This window comes from Pestalotiopsis fici (genome assembly GCF_000516985.1).
Source record: "Pestalotiopsis fici W106-1 unplaced genomic scaffold PFICI_Scf_3, whole genome shotgun sequence".
In the NCBI taxonomy this organism is placed as follows: domain Eukaryota; kingdom Fungi; phylum Ascomycota; class Sordariomycetes; order Amphisphaeriales; family Sporocadaceae; genus Pestalotiopsis; species Pestalotiopsis fici.
Window position 1 is genome coordinate 4,875,090 of NW_006917093.1, and position 14,480 is coordinate 4,889,569.

A 14,480-nucleotide genomic window follows, 5' to 3' on the forward strand; every position below is an offset into this window, starting at 1 on the left:
TGCATGTGTCCACTTTTTATCTTCAAGGTCCAGTTCAGTCGAGGATATTGTTTGAGGACGGCCGAAGCCCATCCAAATCATCGGAGGCGTTTGGCTGGCTTGGCTGGACGTTCAGGACCTCCCTTTCGACCTTGCAGATACCCCACAATGCACTCCACACTTGGCCGTAGTGCGTCAAGGTGTAGATCAAAGACCGCCCGGCAGCTGGTCTGCGTTGCTTGCTGCGTGCGGGCTTGGGCGGGCTTGTAATAAGTCGTTATCCCAAGACCACCCAAGCATTGATCACCGGCGTTGAATACAGAGTTCATCCCCGCAATTTACAGCCACTTGGACGAACTGGTTGACCTGTTTTGGGTTCTCCAATCAACCAAGTCTGCCAAGTACTAAGTCTACGACCCCCTTCTTCTTCTTCTTCTCGACCCGGGGTTTCTCTTTCTGGTACCTATGCATCTAATTCCCATTTCCGGCCCATCACTCATCCTAGGTATCTACTCTCTTCAGAGCTACTGCTACTACTACTACTGAGAAACACCCTTCTATCCATTCATCATCTACCCTCTGACGTACCAAACAAAGTGATATCACTGTGTCCACTTCACCCACGTACACATTTCACGCCCGCTTATTCGCCCTCAAACCATGTCTGGTGACAACAAAAGATCTGTTGAAGAGAAAGTGTCGTCGTCGGCCCCAGATCCTGTTGGCGCCGACGACGCGATCGACGACACCGACGACTTGGATGACGACCACGTTGAGATCCAAAAGACTATTTCGAACTCACGGAAGCGTCATAGTCTCAAAAACGGCGACATCAAGGTCCAAGACGTGCTACCCTTTCCCTTCCTGCCCAACATCCGGCCCTTGACTGTTTCAGACCTGGAAAGCTGCGTTGCGCTCGAGAACGCGGCGTTTACTGATTCGAAGCATCGATGCTCACGTGAAAAGGTGAGCTTTCATGCGTGTTGATCGAACTTCTTTCGGATTCTATTATATGCATGTGTAAACCAAAAAAGCTGTTTTGGGGTTGCAATCGGCTGTCTTAGGTTTGCAATGTCTTTGGCATAATCAGCCTGCTGACAAAAACTTACAGTTTGAATACCGCCTGTCGAGCTGCCCCGAGCTCTGCATGGGCATCTTTTGTACCGTCTCGCCCGAGGCGGCCAAGGGCTGGGAGATCGAGACGTGCAAGACGGCGCATCCCGTGGAGACGGGGCGAGACGACGGCTCCGTCAGCGTCATGTTTGCCCACATTGTCGGCACGCGCTGCCATGGCGAGCTCGTCACGGACCAGGACATGGACTACCCGCGCGACTTTCGCACCGTCAAGACCAGCCGGTCCAACATTGGCCACCAGGAGGACGGCCGTACCGTGGCCATCCACTCTCTGGCCGTCCATCCAAAGCTACAGGGCTGCGGGCTGGGCAAGCTCATCATGAAGGCCTATATGCAGCAGGTCAACAATTCTGGCACAGCAGACCGCATTTCACTGATTTCCCAGAGTGTAAGTATTGCGATTAACTATATCTGCACAAAAAAAAAAAAAAAAACATTGCTCTGACACATCAAGTATCTCGTCAACTATTATACGCGATTTGGCTTTGTGCATAAAGGCGAAAGCCAGGCTAGCTTTGGCGGTGGTGGATGGCATGACTTGGTAAGTTTGAGTTTCCTGTTTTGAGTCTACAGCCTTATTATGCCATTACTAACTTGTTTAAAAGACGATCACCTTGTCCGGTCCATCTAGTCCATAGCAATGAGAAAGTTTTGCTACTCGATCCGGGAAGAGTTATTGCAATTTGAAGCATACTGATGCGGGTTGCTAGAGTATGTTCATTTCTTCCGAAGCTGTTTAGTAATTGCAGCCGTGGAGCTATTTATACCAGGCTATCCGCGAATGCTGAATGTTCCGCTTCGGCTATTTCTTTCATCTGATGTGTACGGAAAGGCAGGGTGTTACTCTCTTACCACCAGGCGTGGGGTCAAATGGCGTTGCTCCTAGACAGTCAAGTTGATAGACGTGTGGATGTATGGTAGCGGATATTACTTGCCAATAGATTAAATCATGATCAACTCGCCCAAACCCGCAACCATCCTTTTATAAATGTTGTACACGTGGTGTAAGACCTTTGTAGAAGTACAGTCGAACGGAATGTATACAAGTTGCGAAAAGCTACTCAATTTGTTTTACTTGTTTTTTTTTTCCCCTTCCCTTCTTGTCTATATTCATATCATTGTCCGGTATGCAGGTTGAGTTCTCCATTTGATCTAGTCGCTTGCACCGTACTTTGCTCGGTACTCCTCTATCCTCTTGAGATCATCCTCAGTGGCGACGCCGCTCTGCTTGAGGCCGCGGAAGATATCGTCGAGCTTGAGTACAGCGACAATGGGGATGCCGAATTCCTGACGCAGCAGGCCAATGGCGGAGCCGGTGCTATCGGGCAGGGTCTCCTGGCGGTCCAGGGCAACGACGATGCCGACGACGGTGCCGCCCTCGGCCTGAATCTTGGCCACGGCCTCGCGCTTGGCCGTGCCCGCCGATACCACGTCGTCAATGATCAGGACCCGGCGGCCCTTGAGCGGTGCGCCCACAATGGAGCCGCCCTCGCCGTGGTCCTTGGCCTCCTTGCGGTCAAAGGAGTATTCGAGCTTCTTGTACCGGGCATCGACCTGGGCCAGGGCAAACGTGGTTGCCGTCGCCAGCGGGATGCCCTTGTAGGCCGGGCCAAAGATGACGTCGAAGGGCAAATCAGAGGAGCCCGAGGAGGAGGCAAAGGACTCGTGGATGGTGTGGGCATAGGCAAAAGCCAGGGCGGACAAGAGATCGGCTCGGTAAAAGTCACCAGCGTTGAAGAAGTATGGGGAGATGCGGCCCGATTTGAGAGTGAACTCGCCCAGACGCAGACACCGGCCGTCGAGGGCGGCGCTGATAAAGTCGGTCTTGTACTGAGGAATGGAAGCCATTGTGCGTATAAGTCAATACGGGACTCGTGTGAGTGGAAAAAAAAAAAGGTCAACAGAACTACAAGAAGAAAGAGGGGGCAAGCAGATGGTCAGGAATCTGCACACTCGACTTGAAAATGGATTGAACAGTAGTAGCCTGTCTCGTCAGAACTAAAAGAGTGAGTAAGTAAAATGCTATTCTAGACATGTAGTTCCTCTACCAAACTCTACTACCTAAGAGCGAAGCGCTTCCTTCAATGGAGGGGTCCGATAGTGGGATGTCCTGTCCCGCCTTTAGAACTTTTTTTTTTATTTTTTCTCCTGCTCATAGCGGATTGGGGATGCTTTGGGTCTCGACCCCGCCAAAATGGCCCACGTTTCCAATTCGAGGTCCCTTGCTTGGCTGTGTCAGCGATAAGATAACGAAAGAATTAGCGCCAAGATTTCGAGCCACCCGCTATCGAAATTTTGACTTTTCACTCCGCCTTTTTTTCTGAGAAAGTCCCAGGTGCCGCCTCTGCCCATCGATAACGGCAAGGTGAGAGATCGATTCAAACAACCACCACGTTCTCCTTTCAACCTTGACCTTTCCGATAGACATTCTTCCACTCTTTCCAACGAGCAAGGTTTGATCGGTTGGCAAGATGAAGACTACCTGGAAGGACATCCCCCCGGTGCCGACGTCGCAGGAGTTCCTCGACATCGTGCTGTCGCGCACCCAGCGCCGGCTCCCGACGCAGATTCGTTCGGGTTTCAAGATCTCTCGTATCCGAGGGTTCTACACCCGCAAGGTCAAGTTCACCCAGGAGACCTTTAGCGAGAAGTTTTCTCAGATCCTCGAGAGCTTCCCCCGACTGGAGGACATCCACCCTTTCCACAAGGATTTGTTGAACACACTGTACGATTCCGACCACTACAAGATTGCTCTTGGTCAGCTTTCCACCGCCAAGCATCTTATGGAAAGTATCTCGCGCGACTATGTCCGCCTTCTCAAGTGTGAGTATCTTCCACGCAACCGCCATTTTCGAATCTAGCGGGCGCTAATCGTACCAAACAGACGCCCAGTCACTTTTCCAGTGCAAGCAGCTCAAGCGCGCCGCTCTTGGTCGCATGGCTACGCTCCTGAAGCGTCTCAAGGACAGTCTCGCCTACCTGGACCAGGTCCGCCAGCACTTGGGCCGTCTGCCCTCGATCGACCCGAACACCCGCACCCTGCTCCTCTGTGGTTTCCCCAATGTCGGAAAGTCGAGTTTCCTCAAGTCCATCTCACGCGCCGATGTCGAAGTGGCACCCTACGCCTTCACCACCAAGTCGCTGTACGTCGGTCACTTTGACTACAAGTACCTGCGGTTCCAGGCCATCGACACTCCGGGTCTCCTGGATGGTCCTCTCGAGTCCAAGACGACAGTCGAAATGCAGTCCATTACTGCCATTGCTCACTTGAGATCCGCCATTCTCTGTAAGCATTATACCTGAAAAATTGCTACGGCTATAGAGGCAATGAATTGTTTTCTAACCACTTATGATTGCAGATTTCATCGACTGCTCGGAACAGTGCGGTTACCCAATCAAGGCACAGATTGAGCTCTTCAAGAACTTGAAGCCCCTTTTCTCCAACAAGCTTGTGTTCATTGTCTGCAACAAGATCGATATTCTGAAGCCTGAAGAGCTTGACGCCCAGACAACCGAGGAATTGCAATCTCTCCTGAGCGGTGGTGACGTTGAGCTGCTGCAAACTTCCTGCAACACCCAAGAAGGTGTGCAGGATGTCAAGAATGCCGTCTGTGAACGCCTCATCGCCGAGCGTGTTTCCCAGAAGTTGAAGGCCGGTACAAGCAGCAGCGGTGCTGTCGGTGGACGCCTGGCAGACGTCATGGCCAGAATTCACGTTGCTCAGCCCATGAACGGCGTTGTGCGCGAAACATTCATTCCAGATGCTATCAAGGAGCTCAAGAAATACGACAAGAGCGACCCCGAACGCCGCAAGCTGGCTCGTGACGTCGAAGAGGAGAATGGGGGTGCTGGTGTGTACAACGTCGACCTCAGGGCTGATTACATTCTCGACAATCCCGAGTGGAAGCATGACAGGATACCCGAGATCTTTGACGGCAAGAATGTCTATGACTACATTGATCCAGAAATTGATGCCAAGCTGCAGGCTCTGGAGGAAGAGGAGGAACGTCTTGAGGCTGAGGGCTACTATGACTCGGATGAGGAGGTTGATGATGCCGAAGAGGCTGATGTCCGCTCCAAGGCCGAGCTCATCAGAGAGAAGCAAGCTTTGATCAGAAACGAAGCCAAGATGCGCAAGTCGCTCAAGAACCAGGCCATCATTCCTCGCAAGGCTATGAAGAAGCCCTTGTCGGAACTCGAGGAACACCTCGATGTTTTGGGTGTGGACACAACCGATCTTGGTCTGCGGGCACGATCCAGCACACACGAGCAGCGTGGACGATCCATGTCTAGGTCTCGCCTGGGCACTGAAGTATCGGATGCCATGGATGTCGACTCTACTCCTCAGGAGAGGTTCCGCTCCAAGAGCAGAGCCATGAGCAGAGCGAGAAGCGAGGCAGCGACGAACCGCCGTGAGGATGGTGTGACGGACGAAGTCACAAGGACGTCGGCCGAGAGAGCATCCAAGGTTGCCCAGAGGAAGATGAACCGCATGGCCAGACAGGGTGAGGCCGACAGACACATCGGTGCAGCAATGCCAAAGCATCTCGTGAGTATTCCCAGCCCCTTGAGCACAATATACAATTTACTGACTGAATATCTAGTTTGCTGGCAAGCGTTCCATGGGCAAGACATCTCGACGATAGAGGGTGGAAATAATGGAGGTTTGTTCTGTTGTCCATATTATGCATAAGACAGGGTATGACTTATCGAATCGGCGTTCAGGCGTCCGTGAAACAAAAACCAGGATGTTTGTTAGTTTGCAAGACATATTTTTATAGTCGAGCTGTTTATATACCCCTAAAAAGGCTAACCATACCGATTGTGATCATATGTCATCCTCCTGACACGACCTTGGGATGGAGTTGAGAAAAGCTTTGAAGTGAGCACAATTTCAGTTAAATGTTGGAGAGACTCTATCTCCGGCTTTTAAAGTTTTTCGTGTGTGCAGCTAAGCAGGAAGAAGGCAGCTTGCATATCTTGAAGAGCTCTAACTGACACCGAATAAATACTTGTTATCTGATATATCAAGTTCAATGTGTTTTTTTTTAAAGCCCTTTGGGTAATGTAGTGTCCCAACGGTGGTTGCCATGTAAAATCTGGAGGACCCTGATGAGCTTTTAGCTACCGCCCACTTGCTCTCTCCCAACGCGGGGCACAAAAGTTTGTGGGGTCAGCGTACATTTGCTCATAGGTTGACTCACATGCATCATTGATTTATTTTGCTACACCAAACCTCTGCCTCATTCACAGCTTCTTCTTCCTGGTTATTCCACCTCTTAATTCCGTCGCATTCGCAGATTGCAACAATAGCCATGGCAAACGATGGCGATGCTGGTTCGGCCACCAGCGACCTGCCTCTGCGCGGCGTAACCAGCAGCAATTCGAATGCTGAACCTTTCGAGTACGATGACCTGCCCTGTCCTACTTGTTACCATCTCTTTCCTGCTTCTCTGATTGCGGGTGACCACATTGCAGCTACCCCTCCCATGCGATACACATTTCATGCTAACCTCATGCCTCACTATACAGCATCGTGGCGACCTACTACCGCCTCCTCGCCGAGGACTCCGACCTCACCATGCCCATGGCAGCCATTGAGGCCCTGATCGAGTTTCTGGGCCACAACCAAGTCAAGACCGTCTTCGAGACTATTGATCTCGTCAAGATGCAGAGCACCAAGCTGCAGTTGGGCGTCCCCAACCCCATCGCCCTGTCCCACGGCACCGACCTGTTTCAGCAGTACCTCATCATGCAGCTGAAGCAGCCTAATGCGCCGGGCGGCGCCGCGGCGGCCAAGGACGATAACATCAACAAGGACCCCGACGCCCGCTTCGAGGAGACGCGCCAGAGCCTGCTCCGCAACGGCCGCCTGTTTGCCGCCCGCGCCAAGAACGGCCGCGAGCGCATCGCCGTCAACGCCCGCCGCTACATCGAGGACGGCGCCACCATCCTCACCCTCGGCGGCAGTCGCGTCGTCGGCACCCTGCTCGGCCGCGCCGCCGAGAAGCACGACTTTGGCCACTTTATCGACGAGCCGATCCGCTTCCGCGTTATTTACGCCATGGACCCGGCCCTCGAGGTCGAGAGCAACAAGGTGGTCGCGGCCCTGCGCGCCAAGGGCGTCTCAGTGGCCACGATCCCCCTGAGCGCCGTTGCCTTTGCCATGCAAAAGGTCGACATGGTGGTTGTGGGCGCCGAGGCCGTGACGGCCAATGGCGGTGCCATCTCGCGCCTCGGCACGCTCCAGGTCGCCCAGCTGGCCAAGGCCGCCCGCCCGCAAAAGCCCTTTTACGTCGCCGCCGAGCAGCACAAGTTTGGCAAGACACTCCCGCTAAACCAGTTTGACTTTGGCCAGTTTGTCCGCAACTTTGACCAACAACTCCTCGATTTCCATGCCAGCAAGAAGGAAGAGGGCGCCGAGGCAAAGCCGCGGCCCAAGCCCCTGGAGAGCCCAGTCGACTACACGGCACCTGATTACATTGACGCATTCTTCTCCGACCACAAGGTCCTGACGCCTATCGAGGTGGCGAAGGAGGTAATTGACATGCTGATGTAGATTGCCAGCCAATAAGGACGGAAGGCAAGCTTTGGTTTTGTTTGTGACAGCATTTGCAACGGCGTTTTCGGTAGGGATGGAAAAGATTCCCCAACAAGGGGGGAAAAAGAAATGGTTGATTGCGTGGATGGCTATAAAGTATTAGTTGTTGAGTTTATCAGACAGCCCCAAGGGGTTCAAGAGACAAGTCGCATAACAAGAGCTTCGACGACCACACGATACATCGTTTGGAGTTTGCTGGCATGCTAGTTTGTTTGATGCACATATACATAAGAAGCAATTCAGGCTCAGTGAATAATAAATGACTAAAACGATTACCAAGAGCTTAAAGACAACGTCAGGCAATGCGGTGGTGGCATGTTCCAGCGATGGAAACAGCCGGAAAGATCTGCTATGGAAATGTTTATGCAAGAACCTGTTTCGTATTCAATTTGGAGTACAGTAACGTGATACTTTTGGACATGACTTTGACAAAAGAAGATTTTCACCTGTCGCCGACACGGCGCACTTATCGTTTTAAGTGACCATGATAATGAGACCTGATTGATGCCAAAAGAGCTGAGCCAAGGAAAAGACTGATACAATAGCCCAGAAGAGACGCCGGCCCAATGTGGATGAGATGAGGGATCATTTTGGTTCATGCAGCCCAGAAACCGACGCCTCCGTGTCCCTTTGGAAATGAGAATCGGAAGAAAAGAAAAGAAAAACACCACATGCTATGTCACGAGAAGGACAAGAGAATAGATACAGAAAAGTGATGTTGAATCACTCGGATATACCAGAAGAAATCATGCTTGTTGGTGGGTCTAATGCCTTTGCTCTCTCTTTCCAGTGTTGAAGGCTGGTTAATGGTGACGAGTGAGCGTATAGGGCCTAAGAGTCACGAACGAGTCTGGCTCCTACCCATGCATAGGGATAATTTCGTTGATACCAATTGACGCTTTAGTCTTCTTGTCAGTCATCGAGTCGAGTAGTCATGTCTTCTCGGGGGAGCGGAAAAAAAGACTCACAAGGATTTGCGCCCTGCGATGCGAGGATGCGTGGCCCAGGAACCACCGAGGACAACATTGTGCTTTCCATCAAAGAAGTCGGCTAGATACAACGTCAAGTCAGTAAATGTCGTCATCCAGCTCAATTATTATGCATAGGGAATCCGAAAACGTACAGGTGTAGGCAGGATACAGGGCCATTGGCTCGAACCCCTCATGCCGAGTCAAATGAGAGCTGGTCCATTCCCAAACACCGCCCATCTCGGACTGGCCAGCTAAGCGGTTGCCGCGGGACGTTATGGGCATTGGATGCCAATGGTTGAAACCGACATTGGAACCTTCGAGGTCAACGAAGGAGTCGTCATTTTCGGACGCCTCTCCATTGACCTGCATGCCGAAACCTCGTGATGGTGGTGTCTCCTCAACACCGTCGTTGACGAGATGTCTATTGTGCCCAAACGTCAGTCGTTCAAATCCACCACTAGCAGCGAATACACGTGGGGATGTGCTTACCCGTTTACTGCCGGTACTGTCTTGCCGAGCTTACGCTCTGCTTCCTTCTTCTTCAGGTAATCGACGTAGGCATATACGCTCCTGGCTTCCTCAAAGGTTGGAATACGACCGCCCATCCAAGCAGCACAACCCGCCAACTCATCATAAGAGGCAAATACAGGCCAATCTAGAGCATACTCTAAAGGCACAAGACCGTAAATGGTTCGAACTGTCTTGTCATCCAAGAAGGATGAGGGCAGCAGAGTAGAACCAGTATCGTGGCTACCATTCACGTGGCCGTTGACGTGGCCATTTGCGTGGCCGTTCGCTTGCCCGTTAGTGTGCTCGTGACTGGTCCCGTTGCTACCATTGACGTGATGTTGCGGTGCCTCGGCCCAGGATGCCGGGATCTTGGTTACCTTCGTCTCGTACATGTAGTAGGCATACTGGCATCAGGTTAGATGAAGTTGTTTGCGGCACCAGAAGAAATATCCTACCTCTTCGTTTGTGATTGGTCGCCCTTTTGCCTGGAAAGACTTGACATTTATTTTACGAGCCGGTTTCTCGTTATCCCTTTGGTGTGTCAGTTACTTTAACTTTAATATATTGCTTGTTCAACACCCTGTCGACAACTTACCAGCCAAAGTGCCCTTTAAATCTCTCGTCATCCTCAGGGTCGTTCAGCCCAACGAGTATGTGCTGCTCGGGGATGGTGAACCATTCATTCGCCGTCCTCTCGGCATATGCTTTCCGGGCAAGGCCTTTGAAATCTGGACGAGGTATATGAGGCGGGGGCAGGGTCTTGTCACTCTGTAGCATCATGTAAAGAAGTGTTTCCATGTGCATCAACTCATGCTCATATCCCACCCAGATGGCTCTTGCTACGTCCCGGGGTATACTTTCTGGGCCATGTGAGTAGAGTCCGGTCAACCTGACACGCACATTGTTCTGGTAGCGTAGGATGTCTGCTTGCTTAGGCCACTCATCTGGAATTTCCGAATGGCTGTGACAGTGCTCTGGGTTGTCCACATCTGGGTCGATACCCCTTTCGAATATTGCAGAATACGATACAGGCTCAGTTGGCGGTTGTTTCGTAGTCTTGGTCAGCTGAATGTCTAGGAAGGTTGGTATGTGGCCAAGGTAGAAAATACAAGCATTTCTCAGCTTGATTGGTTTCTCCAACAACTCCTCATCGGGCAGCATTCGTTGTGTGACGGTGTCCCATGTCGACCAGAGAGCCTTCCAATCATCTAGAGTTGGCAGTACGGAGCCGGCGTATTGGCGCGGGTCCAGGCTGAATGGCATAGTCGTAGGCTTGGTCAACAAATGAAGTCCTGCCGGCGTGTTAGATTGACTAGTCTCTGCGACTCGGCTTCCTTAAATGGTGGTGGGATTGGGCGGTGCAGTCATGTGTTACGGGAGAGGTCGCAATGTAACAGTAAGACAATAGAGAGTCATTGTCAGACAAGTGGAACCAATGTGGTTTGATATACACGCGACAAACGTGGGGAACGCCTTGCTTTTTTTCTTTTACATCGCGGAACGGATGTACAGATCGAACAGGCAGACTTCCTGTTCTGAATAGGGCAAAAGGCGGGCGGTAGGGATGAAGGGTACCTGACTTACCGTACTCGTTGTTGTCCGTCATCCATCGGTCCGTCTCGACTACTCCTGCTTCAGACCACAGTTTCTTCATGCCATCTTCCGAGTACTTCAGGCTCTGTTCAACCTGAATTCGCTCCTGTGCCTTAATATTCTCGCCCAGGATAGTCACATCGCGAGACGGAGAATAGAAAGCCTGATGGCGGCCGCCCTCAACGTCATAGACGTATTCGCCAATAACCTGCCATTCATCGAGGTTGAATACCTCGTCCTCGAGGACCTCATTCGCATGACGAAGACCATTCAGAATGAACCTCAGCTGGTCAGCAGCTGATGCCAGGTTTATGGTCAAGCGACTACACTCACTGATGGGTTACGCCGTGTCGGTCTAGATCAGATAGTAGATCTTAGCACAGCTCAAGAGCAGCCACCACCACAAGTGATACTAACCATTGTATGCATGACTGCATCGGCAATTAGCTATCAAGAAAGAGGCTACTGGTAAGTATGGCAGTCAAGACTCTCGTAACATACTAGACTTTTGACGGATTCGTGCACGAGTCCAGTCCCAGCAGGAATGTGTCTGAAGGCTGAAGCACATCCGAGAAGCTCCGGAGAAATGCGGCAGCATCAGAGCGGTGGAAGTTGCCTGTGTCAATTGTGGTGAGTATTCAAAAAAGAAGGATTGATAAATTGATGCAAAGTGACTGACCAATGCTTGACCCCAAACTCATGACACACTTTGGCCGTGCTGAGACGGATGAATTCTTTAGCCACACCCGACCATCATCGTAGGTGCCGTGCAAGCCATGGCATGTGACGAAGCGAAATGCTGGTACCTGGGCCAGAGTGCGCTCGAGTTCCCGCTTGTCCAGATCCAGAGCATAGTAGTCAATGTCTTTTCCAGCATCCTCTAGAGCTTGGAGCAAGATTTGTACTTTTCTCAAGTTGCCAGACCCAAGCTCGACGACCATGGACCCTGAGGGGATGGCCTTGGCAATAGCCTGGGCAGAGCTTCTAAGCACTTGTATTTCCGAGTTGGTCAGGTAGTATTCTTCCAAATAGGTGATCTTTCTCTAGAGTTAGCCTGGGAAGGCCAAGTGTCAGTTCCTGGGCATATTTTGTTTACCTGTTCGAACAACTGCAGACCCCTTTCATCGTATAGTAGCAGGGTTGGGAGTTTTCGTGGGCCTTCTTGGGGCCGCAATAGTTGGTGAATTTCCTCCTTGAGGTTCAACTCCACAGCCGCCTGGCGGATATCAATGATATCTAGACGCCTCGATGACTTTGGATTTTTGGACAAACCCTTGCTGAGCTCAAAGGCGGTAGGGATGGCCTGGGACTCGTAGAACATTTCCGTGGCAGAAGGCATTATTGCCGGAAAGCACAATGTCTCAAGCAGCAGTATGAAAGGTCTTTTTCTTTGGAATCGACGCAAGGGAAAAGGGTTCGTGAAGTTATAAAGTTGCACGGAAATGTCTGGAGAAGATATATAAAAGAATGCCCGTGAGGTAGCAAGTACCCTCGGAAGCAAGCCACGAGAAATAGAAACGGCTCTTGCATGCTGGTCAAAGCTAATACACAACCATGTCGATTATTTGCAGCAAGAGCCCCTCTACCGGCATGAAACTTCATTCGCTCTGGATGGTGATGTCAACCGCGGGTACCAGTCAAAGTTCTATGGACCGATGCGGCCAGCTCATTCGCTCCGAATACTGGAGCTGGTAAGCCATCGATGCGCTAGGACATATGGTCGGACGAGCTGTCTCTCTCGGGAGACGCCTTACTGCGGGCACCGCGTTGGGGAAAAGGATTGCATTGCGAGGGCTGGCCGGGAACAGGCCACGAGCGTTGCAAGTTGATGCGACGTACCTACCTTCATCTTTGCTGCATTACCTGGCAGACTTAGCTACTTGCTTGATCTTCTCATTGGGGCCGCTCTGAGGAAGCCGAGCAAGGTGCGGGCAGAAGCCAATTGTAGTAGTAGTAGCAGTAATAGCTCGGTATGCTGGGAGGTAATGGGGTAGTAGGGAAAATGGCAAGTATTGGTAGCGCGAGTACCTACCTGCCTTGCCCTTGGCGTTGCACAAGACACGCACGCTATGTTAGGCACTGGGAGTCGGGAACGCTAGGCACGCCCTTTGCTCGTGTGTGCGAGCTTCGCTGGGTCCAGGGCAAATCAGGAACGCGAAGGCCCCTACGTAGGAATACCAGGCTGTGAGATCCATGAGATGCATGCAACCCCCGCAAGACTTAGACAAACCCTGGGGACTGTAGTGCCTCACATGATGCGCTTCTCGCTGAGAAGGGCAACCTTTTAGCTCCATACGTGCCTGGGGGCTGGGTTAACTGCTGCTGTGACTTGTTCTCTAGATGGGGCGCTGAACTGGTCCTGGTTTTTTTGCGGTGCCAATGGAAATCCATCTTGGGGGGGACTTGTCAAAAAGGTTGGCAGCCGTGCGCCAGTAGATACTAGTAGTAGTAATCTGTACGTAGTGAATCCGGGTGGGTCCTCGATGGGTGGTGGTCTCACGACCTGAAAAGAAGCAAAGATGGACCTGAAGATCACTCGAGATATATTCCGTAGCATTGGTCCTGTTTGCAATGCTCACGGCCGGTCAGAGTGCTACTTCCCCAAAATCACGAGACTTTAGAAGATGGGTTTTGTTCAGCATATTCGCAAGTGTCGACCCTGGAGCAAACCCATAAAGAATAGGAAATCAAATCAATCATACCCTGTATCTAATGCTTGCTCATCAGTGACATTGCATCAGTCAATACCTACAGTCATCAAACCCAGTTCAAAGTACCTGCCTTAAAGTACCGCCCGTACCCATTGCGAGGCAGCCCAGGTGCCCGGTTGTAGCGGAACACCTGATGTGATGACTATCGTCAAAAAGGAAACCATAAGACCCAACTCTGTTTCTTAGTGTGGGGGTTTAAGGGAAAAAAGAGAGAGAGGTGCAGCACGTGTAGCCGAGATCGACGAGATTCGATAGAGTAATCAATCGCGAGAATAAAAAAGAGTTGGTCACACGACGGGCTGGACAATTGGAAACACGTCGCCTCCAGTCAGAAATAAACAGAAGGAAATGGCAATAGTATACATGATGGATAACCTGTCTGAAGGAAAGCACATCCAGGTGTAGGCAGCCAGTAATTTATTGTGGGAAAGTTCAAATGCTGCTGCCATTTTGCACCCCCTCGGTACCTTCTACAGGCACAACGACAAGGACGAATGACAAGCCCTCTAAAAAAGAAGTTCCCCAAGTAGATAATTCAGATGGGTCATGGAAACGACGCTGTTGCCAGACCCGCATTGCTTGATGACCTTCAGATTTTGCTCTGCCTCCCTCCTTCTTCTCCAGTTTGCCAATACCCTCCCTCCACAGGTGCGTGCTTATTACATTGCTTACATATTGTATGTAAAGTACATCACATTACATTACATTGCCTACCGGAGTAACTCGTACCGCCAGGTTGATTAATTTTTTCCAGCACCTGTACCCATCAAATCCCACGGCGTCCTCTCGGTCTGTTCGTCACGATATCGTCAGACCGCTATGCACCTGACCGTCATCCAGGTCTTAAACCCACGTCGTCGCTGACCGACTCCCGTTGCTGAGACTCCAAATGCCGAACCGAGCCAGAAAAGGATTCATTCAGCCATGGCTAAGCACGAGAAGTATCAATGGTTCGATTTCCGAAATTCTGATTCCCTCTGC

The 14,480-nt window shown here is 51.3% G+C and overlaps 5 protein-coding genes across 5 annotated transcripts; 3 read left to right on the top strand and 2 right to left on the bottom strand.

Moving 5' to 3' along the window:
* Positions 1-639: 639 nt before the first annotated feature.
* PFICI_05612 (uncharacterized protein) lies at positions 640-1,751 on the top strand (the record flags this gene model as incomplete). Its single annotated transcript, XM_007834193.1, has 4 exons — positions 640-945; positions 1,091-1,501; positions 1,568-1,654; positions 1,719-1,751. The coding sequence occupies 4 exons, from the start codon at positions 640-642 to the stop codon at positions 1,749-1,751; spliced, it is 837 nt and encodes a 278-aa protein (XP_007832384.1).
* Positions 1,752-2,265: 514 nt separating this feature from the next.
* On the bottom strand, positions 2,266-2,961 carry PFICI_05613 (Orotate phosphoribosyltransferase; the record flags this gene model as incomplete). The annotated part of the gene is made up of 1 exon (XM_007834194.1): positions 2,266-2,961. One exon carries the CDS (start codon positions 2,959-2,961, stop codon positions 2,266-2,268), a length of 696 nt encoding a protein of 231 aa, XP_007832385.1.
* A 623-nt stretch (positions 2,962-3,584) lies between these two features.
* PFICI_05614 (Nucleolar GTP-binding protein 1) lies at positions 3,585-5,759 on the top strand (the record flags this gene model as incomplete). The annotated part of the gene is made up of 4 exons (XM_007834195.1): positions 3,585-3,936; positions 3,998-4,399; positions 4,473-5,662; positions 5,718-5,759. 4 exons carry the CDS (start codon positions 3,585-3,587, stop codon positions 5,757-5,759), a joined length of 1,986 nt encoding a protein of 661 aa, XP_007832386.1.
* A 669-nt stretch (positions 5,760-6,428) lies between these two features.
* Positions 6,429-7,672, top strand: PFICI_05615 (uncharacterized protein; the record flags this gene model as incomplete). The annotated part of the gene is made up of 2 exons (XM_007834196.1): positions 6,429-6,517; positions 6,646-7,672. 2 exons carry the CDS (start codon positions 6,429-6,431, stop codon positions 7,670-7,672), a joined length of 1,116 nt encoding a protein of 371 aa, XP_007832387.1.
* A 1,006-nt stretch (positions 7,673-8,678) lies between these two features.
* On the bottom strand, positions 8,679-12,127 carry PFICI_05616 (uncharacterized protein; the record flags this gene model as incomplete). Its single annotated transcript, XM_007834197.1, has 11 exons — positions 8,679-8,764; positions 8,838-9,106; positions 9,175-9,599; positions 9,651-9,726; positions 9,791-10,487; positions 10,780-11,069; positions 11,122-11,143; positions 11,206-11,219; positions 11,290-11,404; positions 11,468-11,825; positions 11,885-12,127. The coding sequence occupies 11 exons, from the start codon at positions 12,125-12,127 to the stop codon at positions 8,679-8,681; spliced, it is 2,595 nt and encodes an 864-aa protein (XP_007832388.1).
* Between the last annotated feature and the right edge of the window lie 2,353 nt (positions 12,128-14,480).